The 16144-nt window shown below is 49.7% G+C and overlaps 6 protein-coding genes across 6 annotated transcripts; 3 read left to right on the top strand and 3 right to left on the bottom strand.

Moving 5' to 3' along the window:
- Positions 1 to 2851: 2851 nt before the first annotated feature.
- On the bottom strand, positions 2852 to 6583 carry GCV2 (glycine decarboxylase subunit P). Its single transcript, XM_018272322.2, has 2 exons — positions 3192 to 6583; positions 2852 to 3138 (listed from the first exon to the last, which is right to left on the bottom strand). The coding sequence occupies exons 1-2, from the start codon at positions 6331 to 6333 to the stop codon at positions 3083 to 3085; spliced, it is 3198 nt and encodes a 1065-aa protein (XP_018133126.1). The 5' UTR covers positions 6334 to 6583; the 3' UTR covers positions 2852 to 3082.
- An 869-nt stretch (positions 6584 to 7452) lies between these two features.
- VE01_02817 (uncharacterized protein) lies at positions 7453 to 8488 on the bottom strand (the record flags this gene model as incomplete). The annotated part of the gene is made up of 2 exons (XM_018272321.2): positions 8002 to 8488; positions 7453 to 7954 (listed from the first exon to the last, which is right to left on the bottom strand). Exons 1-2 carry the CDS (start codon positions 8361 to 8363, stop codon positions 7453 to 7455), a joined length of 864 nt encoding a protein of 287 aa, XP_018133129.2. The 5' UTR covers positions 8364 to 8488.
- A 55-nt stretch (positions 8489 to 8543) lies between these two features.
- Positions 8544 to 9410, bottom strand: VE01_10750 (uncharacterized protein). The gene is made up of 2 exons (XM_059464202.1): positions 8924 to 9410; positions 8544 to 8874 (listed from the first exon to the last, which is right to left on the bottom strand). The coding sequence occupies exons 1-2, from the start codon at positions 9336 to 9338 to the stop codon at positions 8606 to 8608; spliced, it is 684 nt and encodes a 227-aa protein (XP_059320185.1). The 5' UTR covers positions 9339 to 9410; the 3' UTR covers positions 8544 to 8605.
- A 629-nt stretch (positions 9411 to 10039) lies between these two features.
- VE01_02816 (uncharacterized protein) lies at positions 10040 to 11782 on the top strand (the record flags this gene model as incomplete). Its single annotated transcript, XM_018272320.2, has 5 exons — positions 10040 to 10540; positions 10633 to 10796; positions 10851 to 11021; positions 11074 to 11098; positions 11182 to 11782. Exons 1-5 carry the CDS (start codon positions 10107 to 10109, stop codon positions 11780 to 11782), a joined length of 1395 nt encoding a protein of 464 aa, XP_018133125.1. The 5' UTR covers positions 10040 to 10106.
- A 17-nt stretch (positions 11783 to 11799) lies between these two features.
- Positions 11800 to 13897, top strand: VE01_02815 (uncharacterized protein; the record flags this gene model as incomplete). Its single annotated transcript, XM_018272319.2, has 1 exon — positions 11800 to 13897. Exon 1 carries the CDS (start codon positions 11939 to 11941, stop codon positions 13895 to 13897), a length of 1959 nt encoding a protein of 652 aa, XP_018133124.1. The 5' UTR covers positions 11800 to 11938.
- A 396-nt stretch (positions 13898 to 14293) lies between these two features.
- VE01_02814 (uncharacterized protein) lies at positions 14294 to 15790 on the top strand (the record flags this gene model as incomplete). Its single annotated transcript, XM_018272318.2, has 2 exons — positions 14294 to 14495; positions 14583 to 15790. Exons 1-2 carry the CDS (start codon positions 14315 to 14317, stop codon positions 15788 to 15790), a joined length of 1389 nt encoding a protein of 462 aa, XP_018133123.2. The 5' UTR covers positions 14294 to 14314.
- Positions 15791 to 16144: the final 354 nt, after the last annotated feature.

The raw sequence follows: 16144 nt of genomic DNA, 5'->3' as shown, positions 1-16144 counted from the left end.
ATTAGAATATGAGAAGCTGGCTTCGGTACAACCTGTTACTCTAAAACAACCATGGGCTTTTATAGCAAAAGTAGGAGACGTACGCTGTATTGGGCATATTATTAATATTGCTGTTTAAGCTGCTTTGGCCTCTTTAAAAGCAACACTAGATGAAGGCCTAGAGGCATATCGGCTTGAGATTGGGGTAGCACGAATACCACTTACTTCTAAAAATGATATCGTCACTGTTCTTGCTAAGCTCTGGCGTCATATATATGTGTTTCGGAACCGCCGCGGATGGAAAGACGCCTTGAAGAATCAGTGTAAAGCTGCGAGTATCAAAGTCCGTCGGTTGACTCTTGATATGCCAGTCCGATGGAGCTTAACTTATCATATGATTGATATAGCTTTGAAGCTTTAGGTTCTAATTACAGCTTTATGCGTATCATAGCAACTTGATATTAGTATGAGAGATATTGCTTTAACAGCAGTAGACTGGGCTACGCTACATAACTTATTAAAGCTATTCTATATCTTCGTCTGCCTAACTAAGAAGTTATAGGGCTCTTCTTATCTATCTCTCAACTACGCTGTTCTGCAGTATATGAGGATGATTAAGAAGCTTGAAGATATGAGAAGTGAGCTACTAGAACGAAGCCTAATTGCTACTGCTACGTCAATTGCGTTAAAGAAGCTTAATGATTACTATACTCTAGCTACAAATCAGCAACAGAGCCACTCTACAATTGCTACGATCTGTGATCCTCGGTATAACTTCAACGTCTTCAATATTATATGGAAAGATAGCACGCACTTAACTAGGAAGAATAGGGCAAAAGCACAGTGGTAGGACTGCTTCTATCGATATTTAGGCCGTGAGTCTGATATTCGAGCAGTAGACGTTATGAATAGTATTAAAGCTAAGGATCTAGATATAGAGCAAGCTATAAATATCGATATCGACTTAGAAGATGAGCTATACGTATCACAAAGCCGCCACAATATTGAGCCAGAATGGAAGCAATAGATGAAGGAGCCGACAGTTGGTAGGGATACGGATATTCTTAAGTATTGGCAGAGTAAGCAATACCAATATCCATTGATTGCTTCTATTGCAAGGGATTACCTAGCTATTCCAGCTACCTCAGCAGACTCAGAACGAGTATTTAGTGTCGGTGGTGATATTATCACAAAGAAACGGAACCGATTATCGCCTTCTACACTTAGATATCTACTTTGCTTACGGAATTAGGGTGTTTTATCACAAGGCGACGACGAAGACAGCGGCGACGATGCAGATAATGAGAGTTAGAATAGTAATATACAGTTTTATATCAATATCTATTTTAAGCTCGAGTACTACTCGAGGTATTCGAGTACCGGTACTCGAATACCGGTACTCGAGCTTCAATTTTCAGTACTCTACTCGAGGATGCTCGAGTAGTACTCGGAGCGGTATTCGGGCAACACTGGTCGCTGTCACCGCGTTTTCTTGCCACCGCTCGCCCATTCTCACCACTTCAATTCTCACCACCGGCAGAAATCTCTCTCCGCCTCTCGCCTCCTCAACCACCCAACCTGGCCGGCCTAATCTGCTTGATCTACACACTCCTGGCGACTCTCTGCCGATGATACCGCTATAAGCTCTGGATGCGTTCCTTCATAGTTTGCACGAGACGTCTACGGAGCCAGCTCGGTGATTCATGGTGGGTGAACTGAATTTAAGGACTGATTGTGAAGGATACTTCTGGTTACCATGACGGGGATGGCAAGGAAGGAGCAAAGGGCCGGGGCAGGTTGCTCTTGCTGTTTATCGAGGTATGAAATGGAAGGAAAGACCGAGGGAGGGGTGGGGACGTTGACGAAATAGGAAGGAGAAAACAAGAGAACAAAGAAAGGAGGGAAAGAGCGACGGAGAGATGAAAGAATGAAGGGACGGAAGGAACGAAGGGGAGAAGGAGCAACGAGGGAAGGAACAGAATTGGGAAGGAGCAACCGGCCTTGGCCATTATGAGGCGTGGATGAACTTAAGGTAATTATATCCTAAACTTCTCACTTATCTTTGTCGTGCCTGTGCTTTTTTCCGCTTTGTTTGTTTTGGGATGCTAGAACGGCGGTGTGCAACTATTCCTGGGGTCCACGGAGGTTGGAAATGAGATGGTCGAGCAGAGCCGGTAATCTTGCAGCTTCGTCATTTTCAGACGGTAGAGGCCGGATCGACTAGGAGCGTCCGTTTAAAATGGCTGGGGATGAGTACCTCCAACAGAAAAACAAACAAGCCATATTCTTGCCTCCCTAATCATTGTGAGATGATCGTCTGGGCAGCCTTCGCGAGATTTGGAGTCGAGTTGCTAAAGTTCTGCACCTTGTGTTGCAAAATTATCGGTTGAGGGGATTCTCACCGGTGGTGATTCCCACTGTCGATAGGTCCTGTTGGCAGGGCATTCTTGCCGTCGGTTGATTCTGTTGATCAATAATTCTCACCGCCATACCCTGTCGACAAGAAAGCCACCTTATCATCCTCCTCCGGGGCATATTGCTCCAACCAGAGTTTAGAAGATGCAGCTGCCAGTGCCGCCATGCATATTGGTTCTACAATAATACGATGCCCTCAGACTGGTTCTCAAAGTTATTTAGGACCGGCGCCAGATTTAACTACGCACATACCACAGAAATCGCCTGGGGTAAAGGACACAGCACAGGCTTTGTTAGCCAAGTCTTGTAGAGAAGGATAAGAGGGCTGAAATGTACGGGCTTCCGCGCCCTGTCCCATCGGGCATGGAGTTCCGGGCCCGCAATGGCCATCCTACAACTTCTCCCCATGAGCCACGCATAGTGAGAATCACGCAAAATCGAGCATCAGACAAGCAGTGAAGTCTAAAAGTTTATTGGGTCTAGCTATCACTATCTATTTCCCTTCCAATAAACAAACATAGTAAAATGGCGGTTGAAGCCCTACCCCTTTTTCCTATCCTGGAAATATTCTCCCCACCCAAAGACGCCGCGTGCGTGGTTAAAACGCTCGCAAAGTAAATCCAAATAAACGCCCGTCTAATGCTCGTGTTGAATACATTACGTCGTGCTAGAAGAAGAACCGCGCGCCTTACTCAATAGCGTCGACGGGGCTGCAGGTGCAGAAGAGGTTTAAGTCTCCATATGCTAGTTTATATGTTAGAAATGCATCATCTAGAACGGGGGCGAAGTAGACTTACAATCATCCAACCTTGTGACAGTAGGCCAGAACTTCTTCTCCTTCAACCACTCCGCTGGGTACGCAGCCTGCTCGCGCGTGTAACTCCTGTTCCACTCGCCGACAAGCAGATCCCTCTGAGTATGCGGCGACATCGTCAGGACATTCTCTCCCTTGGCAACACGGCCCTCCTCCACATCCTTAATCTCCGCGCGAATCGCAATGAGCGCGTCCGCAAAGCGGTCCAACTCCTCCTGGCTCTCCGACTCCGTCGGCTCAATCATGAGCGTGTTCGCCACAGGCCAGCTCATCGTTGGCGCGTGGAAACCATAGTCCTGGAGACGCTTGGCAATATCGATAGCCTCAATTCCAGCAGTCTCCTTGAAGCCGCGGACGTCGAGGATGAACTCGTGGGCGCAGCGTCCTGCGTCGTTGGTGTACAGGATCGGGTAGTGATCACGCAGACGCGACATCAGGTAGTTGGCGTTCAGGAGAGTGATCTTGGTGGCGTGCGTCAGACCACGGCCGCCCATCATCTTGACGTAAGACCAGGAGATGGGCAGGATGCTTGCGCTACCCCAAGGGGCACCACTGACGGGCGCGATGGCGTGCTCACCGCCGGTGGTGATGAGAGGGTGGCCGGGAAGGTAGGGTGCGAGGTGCGACTTCACGCCGATGGGGCCGACACCGGGTCCACCACCGCCGTGGGGAATGCAGAAAGTCTTGTGGAGGTTGAGATGGCAGACGTCAGCGCCGATCTCGCCGGGAGAGCAGAGACCGATCTGGGCGTTCATGTTGGCGCCGTCCATGTAGACCTGTCCGCCGTGCTGGTGGACCAGCTCACATGCAGCCTTGACCTCGGGCTCGAAGACACCGAATGTGCTGGGGTATGTGATCATGATAGCTCCGAGCTGGGCGCTGTGCTTCTCGCACTTAGCCTTCAAGTCGGCCATGTCCAGGTTACCGGTCTTGGTGTCACACTTGATAGTCACAACGCGCATACCTGCCATTGCGGCAGAGGCAGGGTTGGTGCCGTGGGCGGAGACAGGGATGAGGCAGATGTCGCGCTTGGCGCCGCCCTGTTGTTGCTCGTGGAACTTGCGGATGACGCGGAGACCGGCGAACTCGCCCTGCGCTCCGGAGTTGGGCTGGAGAGAGACGGCGTCGAAACCGGTGATGGTGGCGAGGTCCGACTCGAGCTCATCGATAAGAGTCTTGTAACCCGTAGCTTGGTCAACGGGGGCGAACGGGTGGATGGATGAGAATTCGGGCCAGGTGACGGGGATCATCTCCGTGGTGGAGTTGAGCTTCATGGTGCAAGAGCCGAGGGGAATCATAGAGTGGGTCAGGGAGAGATCCTTCGATTGAAGGTGGTTGATGTAGCGCAGAAGCTCGGTCTCGGAGTGGTGAGAGTTGAATACTGGGTGGGTGAGATACTCCGATGTGCGGATGAGCGGCTTTGAGGTCTTAGCAGTCGTGCCGTTGAGCTCCTTGCCAATTTGAGCAAGCTGGATATCTGCCTTCTTTGGCGCAAACTGGGTGAAGATGGAGAGGAGGTCTTGTAGATCGTGCTCCTCGATAGTCTCATCCAGGGTGATTCCAACGCGGCTCTCATCGAACATTCTCAAGTTAATGCCACGCTCCTTGACTGCCCATGAGAGCACCTCTTGGGCCTTGCCGTTGCCGACGTTGACAGTAATAGTGTCGAAAAGCGCTCTGCCCTCGTCATCCTTGCCTCTTGACCCCGTCTCGAAGCCAAGTCTCTTGATGCCCTCCTCGAGGATTCTAGTGCAAGCAATGGTCCTCTCAGCGATAGCCTTGAGGCCCTTTGGACCGTGGTAGACGGCGTAGAAGGCACTCATGTTGGCCAAGAGGGCCTGAGCAGTGCAGACATTGCTCGTGGCCTTCTCACGTCTGATGTGCTGCTCACGAGTCTGGAGAGCCAATCTCAGTGCGCGGTCACCGAGTCTGTCCTTCGACACACCAATGAGGCGTCCGGGGATCTTGCGCTTGTACTTCTCAGAGACGGAGAAGAACGCAGCGTGAGGTCCACCATATCCGAATGGAACACCAAAGCGTTGCGCATTTCCGAAAGCGATATCTGCGCCAAACTCTCCAGGAGGGGTGAGAACAGTAAGGGCGAGCAAGTCCGTTGCCACACTGAGTGTGGATCCGTGTCCGTGCACGATGTCTGCCAAGGCTTTGAAGTCCTCAACTCCACCTTCGGTATCAGGATATTGAACCAAAACACCAACAAGGTCATCTCCAAGCTCGTTGACACGCGCGCTGCCATTCTTAAGCACGTCTCCAGTCTCGATCTTGATGCCGAAACCATCGGCTCTGCTCTGCAGAACGGAGACGGTCTGTGGGTTCACAAGGTGACTGACGAAGAATGTCTTGTTTGCTCTCTTCTGCTTCGAGGCTGGAAGCATGTTCATGGATAATGTCATGGCCTCAGCCGCGGCAGTTGGCTCATCCAACAATGATGCGTTCGCAATCGGCAGCGCGGTAAGGTCAGAGACCATGGTCTGGAAGTTGAGAAGCGACTCAAGACGGCCTTGGCTGATCTCGGGCTGGTATGGCGTGTAGCTGGTATACCACCCTGGGCTCTCCAAAACATTACGCTTGATAACTTCTGGAGTCCTCGTTCCAGCATATCCGCAGCCGATGTAGCTGCGAAGGATCTTGTTCTTCGAGGCGATTGATTTAAGGCGTGTGGTGAGTTGCGACTCGGAGTACCCTTCCTCATTGATAGGAAGGTTATCCACCATGACGCCCTTGCTTGGGCCATCGATCTTCAGTTCCTTCGCAGTAAGGATAGACGATGGTACCACTGACTCTACGAACTCGTCAAGGCTCTTCACAGGTGGGTTCAGAACCTTGAGCATCGCCTCAGTCGCCGACGGGGTAGGCCCGATATGCCTCCTCGCAAAAGAGTCAAGTGGTGCAAAGACATCACGCTCCTCCTTTGGTGATACTGCTCGGTTTGCTGGGTCTGCAGGCGCACTTTTGTAGTAGGTTCGGAGACCAGCAGAGGTTGTGGTTGTCACAGAGAGTGGGCACTGGTTACCAGCCCACGCCCGTGATCCTCTGGATAAGGGAGCTCTAGGCCGAGAGGCCAATTGGCGCAAATTCGTGCGCATGGCACTTCGGATAGCTGCCATCTTGAAGATAGATCCCCTACCGGGTTAGAAATTCTTCGAGGGTGGTGAAAATGAAGCTGTGGTGGTGTCTCCCAAAAGTTTTATCAGCTGTGCCAGCGAGGTACCTCGTACGCCCCAAGATCCACGAGGATCTGTGTTGTGAGAGAGGACGATAGAGGGCTCAGATCTTGCAAATAGTGAATATATGAGGAAGAGCAGACCTAATTGACCCTATATTGTCAAAATATAGTAAGAGAAAGGGTTGGTGGGCTTGAAAGGAAAGTCGGAATCGAAAATTCCACGGGCATCGGGAACTTGATATTCTTATCTCGGCATCAGGCGTCGGTCTTCATCCCCCGTTATCAATGACGGGGAATTTTCTTAGCGGCTTGGCGCTACCCCTCCAAGCGTCAGCCTCGCCCGCAAGGCTCCGCAGGGGGGGTTTTTTTTTTCATGTGCGCCACAATCCGGGGAGAAGATGGAGTAGCTAAAGTAGTATGGCATATTTTATGTGTCGGTATATGTTGACAAAAATCCGGCATGTCACGAAGTGCTATTTGTGTATGGGTTGAAATGGGGTGGAACACCGAGGAGACCACATGATTGCGCACAACAACGCCGACGGAAAGGAACCCCGAGCCCATTCAACATTCAACGGATAAACGCACCCGCGGAGAATTAAAGTTTGGACTGTGGGGAGTGGAATGACTAATTGGGGAGAGTGACATATATATATGTATTTGTGTGCTGCTCCGGTTCTGGTATTTGAGCATGGTGGTTCTGTGAGCTGGAATATACCTGGCCGGACGTGATGTATCGGCGGCATCAACTCTATCACGCCATGACAGTTTCAATTCTAAAAAATATTAGGCGTTCCTAACAGTATATAATATATTCCCCGCATCTTCCGGCACCAGCTAATTTTCTGACCGCTGTCTGAAATGGCCATCGGATCTCATGTCCGAAGAATCACTCAACGACTCATACCTGAGGAGTGTGAGCACCGCAGCTAATAATTTGCCAAAATTTCTGATACGTGCAGACCGAGCGCATCCAAAGACCCCGAGATATATATTCCCCAAAGAGAGTGAGAAGCGCTGTAGCTGAGAGGTGTTTTGCTTTGCCGCTGCAGAACCTCCATCAATGATTTGACGACGCCGCACCAAACTCGGACAGAAGCGTAACGATGTCATGATTATTATAATATTCTGCAGTCTCAATCGGTAGATATCCTAGCGAGTTCTTAATTGTGGGATCCGCACCGCTTTTTAAAAGATACCGGGCTATATCCAAAGTCCCCTCTCTAGCAGCCATCCCTAGCGGAGTCGACAGGCCGGCATACTCGAGGGGTAAATAGTCAGCAGGCCGATGCTGGTGCAGTAGTCTGTTCATCCCTGGCGCTCCCTTTGAGAGGATGAAATCTAGTATCTTAATGCGATCTGGCCCGCTTCGTCTGGCAACATAATGGAGTAGTTGACCGTGTTTGACCGAGCCTCCGCGATCAAATAATAACTTGATGGTAGCAAATGATGCGCTGACCATTGCCGCGGAGAGGGGAGTAAAATCAAAATCGCATTCAGCATTTGGATTAGCTCCATGGTCTAAAAACCAAGAAGCTAGCTTTTCATCCTTTATGGCTTGGCTACGCCATGTAAGTTTGGGATATCCTAGGAATAGCTCGCAGCATACCTCAATAAAGGGGGGTCACGGTTAGTCCTTGGTTTGTTGATGTTCCACCCATGGGCAATAAGTATTTCAAGCGCGCATCGTTCCTTACGGCGGGTAGCAAGACGGATGTCAAACATGTCGAGAGGAAAACCTTCCGATAGCAGATAGGTGAGGATTTCATGCTGACTACACTCAATAGCATCGCCTATGCAAAGATATAAACGTCCTATCTTCGAAATATTTGAAGGGTCGTCTTCTAGCCACTCAGAGAATGTATTTTGAACACCTGGTAGGTTTCCAGCGCGAATTTCTCTTCGAAAAGCGTCGATATTGGGGTTAGCAAATGGAAGCGGAGCCGCAGCTTGAATAATATTATGAGACATATAATAAAGAAGAGTATGCCAAAATAGTAACTCTTCCGTGATCAAACCAAACCAAACTCTGCGAAAGCGAGGAGGCACAGATATGTGAAAGAAGTTTGTCTGAATGAACCCAACATAGAGGCCCAACATAGGTTGAAGTTGGCTATGAGAAAGTAAGTCGAAGAATAGTATCGCTAATAGGTCGCAAACAAAAGTAATTATGTAATATAACTTTAGAAATAACTGCTTTACATCATCACCTTTCAATATTTTATGGAATTGTCAGTGTTGTTATCGCTCCTCTCTATAAAAGGTCTCGATTCCCGAAACATACTTGTGAAGGCACCATGCTTTATCTGCACCTGCCCTACGACTTTAAAATCAAATTTGGTATATAGTGGAACTCCATCAGGAGATGCCATAACGAAGGAATTCCAGCCACAAGAGTCCGCCTTATCGCAGCCCCACTGCATCAGCATAGATCCAACACCCTGTCTTTGATGCTCGGGTGTCACCGATATCGTAGTTAATCCTGACACACGACTTAGGTCGGTTTCGTATAGAAATAGTGGTGGACTTACTCCATATATTGTGTTGACCATTCAGTACTCTTTGGCGCTCTTCTCTCAGTAGATTAGAGACTTCGATCCAAGCTCTCACATCTAGTGATGCAGGATTCCATGACTCGCGCCGCTTCTGTGTAGATTTTGTCTTGTGCCCTGTTACCGTACTGCTCGGGTCTAAAGTCCAGATAGCGAAGCCAGCATAGCAACCAGAGCTATCGGTCACTTTCCGGAAATAGCAAGAATCGTTTTGTAAACTTTCCTGCAGATACTCGATTGACCACTTTGTTTCTTCCTCTTCCTCTTCGGGACTTGGATCCGCATTAGGGAACATAATCATCTTTAACGGGTCTCGACTCATTGCAGGTAATTCACACTGACGAACCAACATATCAATGTCGCCAAGACATACGTCCGATAGTTGGTACTGCATTTCAAGGAAAGGCCAAAATATTGGGCTTTGTGCTTATACCCTAACTACTAGAGATGTTGCGTCGTGGACTTGATATGGGGTGACAACTGACACGTTTGGGGCGGCCTTCTAAAATACGGCCCGACCACAGCCCCACACCAGGCTAAGCCCTGTGTACTAAAGTAGCAGCTTGGACTAATCAGCTCCCTTATTGTCGCAAAGCTCCGACATGGTGGTGGTAGGGCTGGTGGTTGTTTCTCCTCGGAGACACATCAGCGACGGAGGGTTGCCGATGGCAGCTCTCCGACTTGATCATGTCAAGTGGCACTCATTTGGAGAGGATGTAGCCCCCTGTGAAGTTCTGATGAGAGTTACCATGACAATATCTGCGTAGTTCGCTCTGGCTATGACACCGTCGGCTTATTATCCGTAGCTGTGCAAGTTGCGAATAAATTATACCTTGATAAGCCCGGTCCAAACAGAACGTACATTCAATAGCTTTCAACTTTAGTTGGCAAAAATATACAGGAACTAAGAAGTCGCTCCCACTCGAATGCTCGCTTTTCTGTGATACCCTGGAGATCCCATCCACAGGGTACTTTCTGCACGTCCCATGCATCACGATTTATATTATTCCAGCCCAATCGCGAATGGGCATTATTGGCGGTACGGCTGAAACATACGCGCTGTACAGTTGTGGCTTCACAGTCATTTCAAGAACTGTATAATTCTCCCGCTTTCGTTGACAGTGTGGCCAAATTATATATCTTTCCATGACACATCGCCATCATGGCCGAAGCAATCGCAGGACTCGCAGTAGCGACGAGTATCATCACAGTCATTGACACTACCTGCAAGGTAGTAGCGATAGGATGGAGATGCTACCGTGAGATAAAAACCGCGCCTAAAGAGCTGGTAGACGTCATGTCGGAACTCATGTCTTTGCAAGGAATTCTTAACACGCTTCATAGTCATCTCAGTACCTCCCATGATCACAACTTGAAGGGTTTCCTAGCATTAGAGGTGCTAAATCAACCTGGCGGGGTCCTAACAGCATGCGAAATTGTGCTACAAGATGTGCTTCGGGTCATCGAAGGACTCCAAAAAAAGAAAATTAGTAGTGTAATCGCCGCTGCCACAGGTGGCCAGAAGTTATTGGAAACAAAAAGTCGGATCGAGCGCCTAAAGAGTTTACTGATGCTTGCGCTATCCTCTGATCATATGTATGCTTTGGGCTATTCCTTGCCGTGCCTTTATATAAGTTTCGGCGCAGATTCTCATATTTGCTGCCCTGCTAATCATTGGCCGGTTCTAGCACATTATCCCATGCCATCGAAGAGCATCTCCACCTTGCTTTCGGTGAATTAAAACACGGACAAGGAAAAATTCATTGTGAGCTTCTGAACATCGACAATCACATCACGAAGCTCTCGCGTGTCTCGGATGAAATTGCTAGTTCTCAGAAGGAGAAACATAAGTGTAGCCCACTCCATTTCGTTATGATCAATCTCATTGCCTTGCTAACTCTACCAGCTGATCAATACTATGAAATACGACGTTGGCTCTCAACAGTTGATTTTGAGGCAAATCACTCCAACGCATGCAAGCTCCAGCAGCCTGGAACAGGTCTCTGGCTCATTAAAGGGAAGGATTTCTCGGAATGGGCGAGGAAAGATCACTCGACCTTCTGGTTGCATGCAATTCGTAAGTGTATATTCTAATATATCAGCATCATTTTTCTAAAGCAACAATATAGCTGGAGCAGGGAAGACCATCCTATGGTGAGTCTACCGATTCCTTAGTGACAATCTCATCATTCTATCGGGATGATATAGAGTGTTTGTTATTTTCCTAACAGTCACAGCTCTACGGTGATACAGGAGCTCCAGTCTAGATCACAACCCGTTGCGAACAGCCCTGAGGAACCAGAAATATCCACCATAGTATACTTCTATTTTGATTTCCGGGACTCCAAACAACAACACACTGAAGGAATGCTATGTTCACTTCTTGGCCAACTCGCCAATAAACTCTCAGGGGTCCCTGAAGAGATTTGCGCCCTTTGGAAAATATACAAAGACAAAACATCACGTCCATCACCAGAGGAACTTCTTGCGATATTAATTCTTGTCATTCAAAAATACTTCGATAAAGTCTATGTAGCTTTAGATGCGTTGGACGAGTGCTCAGAACGCCAAGTATTACTACCCATCCTTCACCAATTGATGGACAGCAAATGCGCGTCAATATTCTTAACGAGCCGTAGCGAACATGACATCCAGAAGTCGCTCTCTGAGGTGTCTATCTACTCTGCCGCAATAGAGAGTACAGATGTTGCTCTCGATGTCGAGCTCTTTGTGAACAGACAAATCAAAGCTATAGAATCACTCCGAGATCTCAATGTTGATTTACAGAATGAGATTGTCCAGGAGCTAGTTGGCGGTGCCAAAGGAATGCAAGTTTAGCCCTCTACTCTGTCCCCCTATCATTGACAAATATATAGGTTCCGATGGGTTGTCTGCCAGTTGGATGCTCTAAAGCCCCTTGGTAGGCCAAAAGCAATCCGTAACGCTTTAAAAAGCTTGCCCAAAACTCTTGATGAGAGCTACGACAGAATTCTTATGGCTATACAGTCGGAAGAGGAAAAGGAGCTTATCCGGCGAACATTGCAATTCATCATCTTTGCAATTCGCCCTATGACGATGGAAGAGATAGCCGAAGCTGTCGTTGTTGAGGATAGCAGCACTGCTTTAGATCCCGATGACCGTTTTCATACCCCTGAGCATCTTATTAAGAGTGTGAGAAGTCTTTTGACTACTACTGGCGGATATCTTGGTCTATCTCACTACTCGGTCCAAGAATACTTACAGTCTCCAAGAATATCGAAAGGCCCTGCCTCCTATTTCGCTATGACCAAGTCGAATGCTGACGAGGAGATTGGCCGGATATGCCTAACCTACCTAGCTTATGACGACTTCAATGCTGGTTCTTACGAATCTTATGCCAAATCAGATAGGATTGTCGATTATCCATTTCTCGAATATGCAGCCAATAGCTGGTTCCTCCACAGTCGCGAGGAGCAAGCGCAGAAGAGTGTAGTGCGCCTCTTCGACAAAATCTGGACAACGGCCGAATCGCCAAAATACATGTCCTGGCACCAAGCCTTCTCGCCTTGGAAATTTGATATGGGCAGGTCCACCAACCAGTCTATTATCTATTATCCCGCGTTATTCGGTCTCCACGTACTCCTTGAGCATCTTGTAGATGATGCCAATGTGAATATCCAAGGTGGATACTATGGCCAAGCGTTACAGGCTGCTGCTGTTAATCAAAATCACCAATGCTTCGAAATTCTTCTAGATCACGGAGCCGATGTACATGCCCAAGGAGGACATTTTGGCAACGCATTGCAAGCATCTGCATTCGTTGGATGCGAGGACATGGTTAAAGCTCTAGTTGACAGAAACTGCAACGTGAATACTAAGGGAGGCATATTTGGAAATGCTTTATATGCAGCATCTAGTGGCGGCCATACGGGTACAGTATGCATGCTTCTTGAGGCAGGAGCTGATGCAAATGCTCCAAGCGAAACTAATGGACGTCCCTTTAAAGGACCACCGGGTTACCCACTTCATGTAGCAGCCTCAAATGGCCACTATCTTACCTGCAAAGCTCTCATTGATAAAGGAGCGCTAGTCAACGCCCAATGGGGGATGTCTGGCAGTGCCTTACATGAAGCTAGTTTTAATGGCCGAACTCGTGTAGTCGAGTTACTGCTTGAACGAGGAGCCGAAGTTAATGCCCAGAGCAATCGTGGCACTGCTCTTATAGCTGCTTGTTACACTGGCCATGAGCAAGTCGTGAGGTTATTGCTCATACATGGCGCGGATGCCAGTAGTCATGGAGGTATCGATGATGGCACACCACTGCGGGCAGCTGCACTTGAGGGGCTCCCCAGAGTTGTATCTCTACTCATACAATATGGAGCAGATGCTAACGAGCAAGGTGGCTTCTATGGAAACCCTCTGCAAGGTGCAGCGTATAGGGGCCAGGAGAGAGTCGTTGAGACTTTACTTAGTCTCGGTGCAGATGTCAATCGTGCGGGTGGGCAATATGGCAGTGCTCTACATGCTGCGTGTCTGAGTGGGTCTATGATCATTGTTAAGATGCTCCTGAACAGTGGAGCTGATCCCAATTTCCTGTCTGACATTCACGGAAGCCCCCTTCAACTCTCTACAAGTTTTAACAAAGCGGAAATAGTGCAGTTGTTGCTTGAGGGGGGAGCTAAAGTCAACGCTGTAGGAGGGGAGTATCATACCGCATTACATGTTGCGGCGCATCGAGGGTACGAGGATATTGTGGAGATATTGCTTACTGCAGGGGCGGACGTGGGGATTGTCGGTGGGGAGTATGGCAGCGCGTTAGATGCAGCGACTTCAAAGGGGCACATAGATGTGGTGGAGAGGCTGAAGGAGGCAGAGCGGGAAAGGGAGGCGGTTGTACCAGAAGTGGTGCTGACAGACATTCTATGTCCAAGCTGTAGTGATAGTGAAGAAAAATTGCAGTATAGTCAATCATAGGATATGAATGTACATACTATAATATTTAAGTTGACAACCCTTATCTGAATGCTCACGTTTTTGTTTTGTTTAATTTCAACATATGAGAAAACACATTACAAAATCAGTAGTTTTACTCTTCCAACCCACAATCTAAACCAACACAATGGGTAAATTTATTCAAAAAAAACTATAACTATGTAATATCCATCTTTTGATATATTCTTTCACATACATGCCAACCAGTAGTGGTATGGACATCACCGACATGCTCCTTTGACGTCCGAATCCCTTCGCACGTGACAATCGAGAACCGCCAAGAAGTCACTGGACCACGCCAAACTCAAAGAGGCTATACCTAAACCCGGTCTAGACCCCACCGAAACTTTGTTTACAACAGCCCCATAGTTGTCCTGGCTACGGCGGAAATCGAAGCAAATGATGCCCTCACAGCATCATCCGTTGTTCCCCTACCCAAAGCAAAAAAACATCGCATACCAACCCGCAATGGACAGACGCACTCATGAAGTCCCCATGGACTTTGAATGGCAGACCAGCGGCCCTGCAGACGTCACCTCGCCCTTCTACCAATTAACCCAGAAGCAACAGGGCCTGAAGCGTAAGAAACCACCCTCCCCGTCACCGACGATGCATCCATAAACCCTCCCTCCCCAACCACTAATGCTAACGTCCCTCCCTCTCCCAGGCGGCTTCGAATCGCCCTCCAAACCCCCACCCCCCTCACAATCGGCCTTCTTCTCCGCCGCGCCCTCCAACACCGCAACCCCCTTCCGCAACCCATCCTTCACCACCCCCCGCAAACCCTTCGACGTAGACCTCTTCTCCGAAGCCTCCGGCGCCGAATCCTCCCCCGCCGACAACGCAGACACAGAAGACACCCCCGACCACCCCCGGCCCTCCTACCGCGCCCCCATCGCAATGCCGGCGTTCACCTCCACCAAGCTGGACAAGAAACCCATCTTCGGCCGCTACGGCCTCTCTGCCCTCGGATCGCCAGGCCGCGACACACCCCGCCGCGGCAAGCTCTCTGACGCCGTCGCCCAGAAAGCGCGGAAGCGGCGCCGTCACGATAGAGATCCCGTCATCCACTCCCGCCGCGGAAGCATCGACAGCGGGTCATCTTCCGAATCCGCATCGCGCCGACACAGTCCACACAACTCTCACCACTCTTCCCGCGGTAGCGGCAGCGGAAGTGGAAGCCAAAACTGGTTCTCCTCCCTCCTAAGCGGCATCGAATCGCGCCCCAACCTCCCGCACCTCCTCTCCTACTACGCCCAACTGATCCTCAACTCCTTCCTCGTCGCCGTAGCAATGTACCTAATCTACACCTCCATCCGCACCATCCAATCCGACGTCTCCAAAGAAGAAGCCCGCGCCATCGACGAAGCCCACCACGAAATCGCAGTCTGCACCTCCCACTGGACGACCAACAACTGCGCTCCCCACCTGCGCGTCCCCGCCGTCGCGGCGGCGTGCAGGGAGTGGGAGGTCTGCATGCAAGCCGACCCCACACAAGTCGGCCGCGCTAAGATCTCCGCTCACACATTCGCGCGGATAGTGAATGAGTTTATCGAGCCGATTAGTCTGAAGACTATGCTCTTCGTCGTCGCTACCTTTCTCGTCTTCGGATACGTGAATAACACCGCCTTCGCAGCGTATAGGAGTAAAATAGATACCCACCCCCCCCAGCAGCAGTTCTTCCACCAGCCGCCACCGCCGCCGTCGCCCTGGCCGAGTCAGCAGGCGGGAGAGTATGGGTGGGGTGCTATTGCGCCGCCGCCGACGCCGAGACATGCGTCGGGGGGGTATGGGGATGGGAATGGGGGGCCGATGTTTGCGGCGTTGATGCCGCCGCAGACGCCGCAGAGGAGTCCGAGGAAGGGGGGGAGATGAGGGGAGGTAATGAAGGGGGGATGATTGCTGGGCAGAGTTTGTTGGGTTGGTTGTATTATTTAGGAGTTGGGCGAAGGGGTATGTGGGTCTGTTTTTGGGGGGGATGGGAAGGGTAGGCGAAAAGGGGGAGGGGGGGGGATGGGGGGATGTAGAAACCTGCATTAGGAAATAAGTCTGGTCCAGATTGTGTCGTTCTCCCACCCGTCGTGGAATTGATTGCACGTAAGGGAAACTGAACAATGAGGGGGAGGCACACACAACCTAGTCTGCGCCTCTCATTTACGCACACATAGCATCTCAAACAGATTTCTATCTACGAAACGCCCCGTCGCGCCGACCCCGTCGTGCATCGCA

The sequence above is a fragment of the Pseudogymnoascus verrucosus genome (genome assembly GCF_001662655.1).
Source record: "Pseudogymnoascus verrucosus strain UAMH 10579 unplaced genomic scaffold scaffold_7, whole genome shotgun sequence".
In the NCBI taxonomy this organism is placed as follows: domain Eukaryota; kingdom Fungi; phylum Ascomycota; class Leotiomycetes; order Thelebolales; family Thelebolaceae; genus Pseudogymnoascus; species Pseudogymnoascus verrucosus.
Note: the sequence above shows the minus strand (reverse complement) of the source record. Positions and strands in the feature narration are given on the sequence as shown.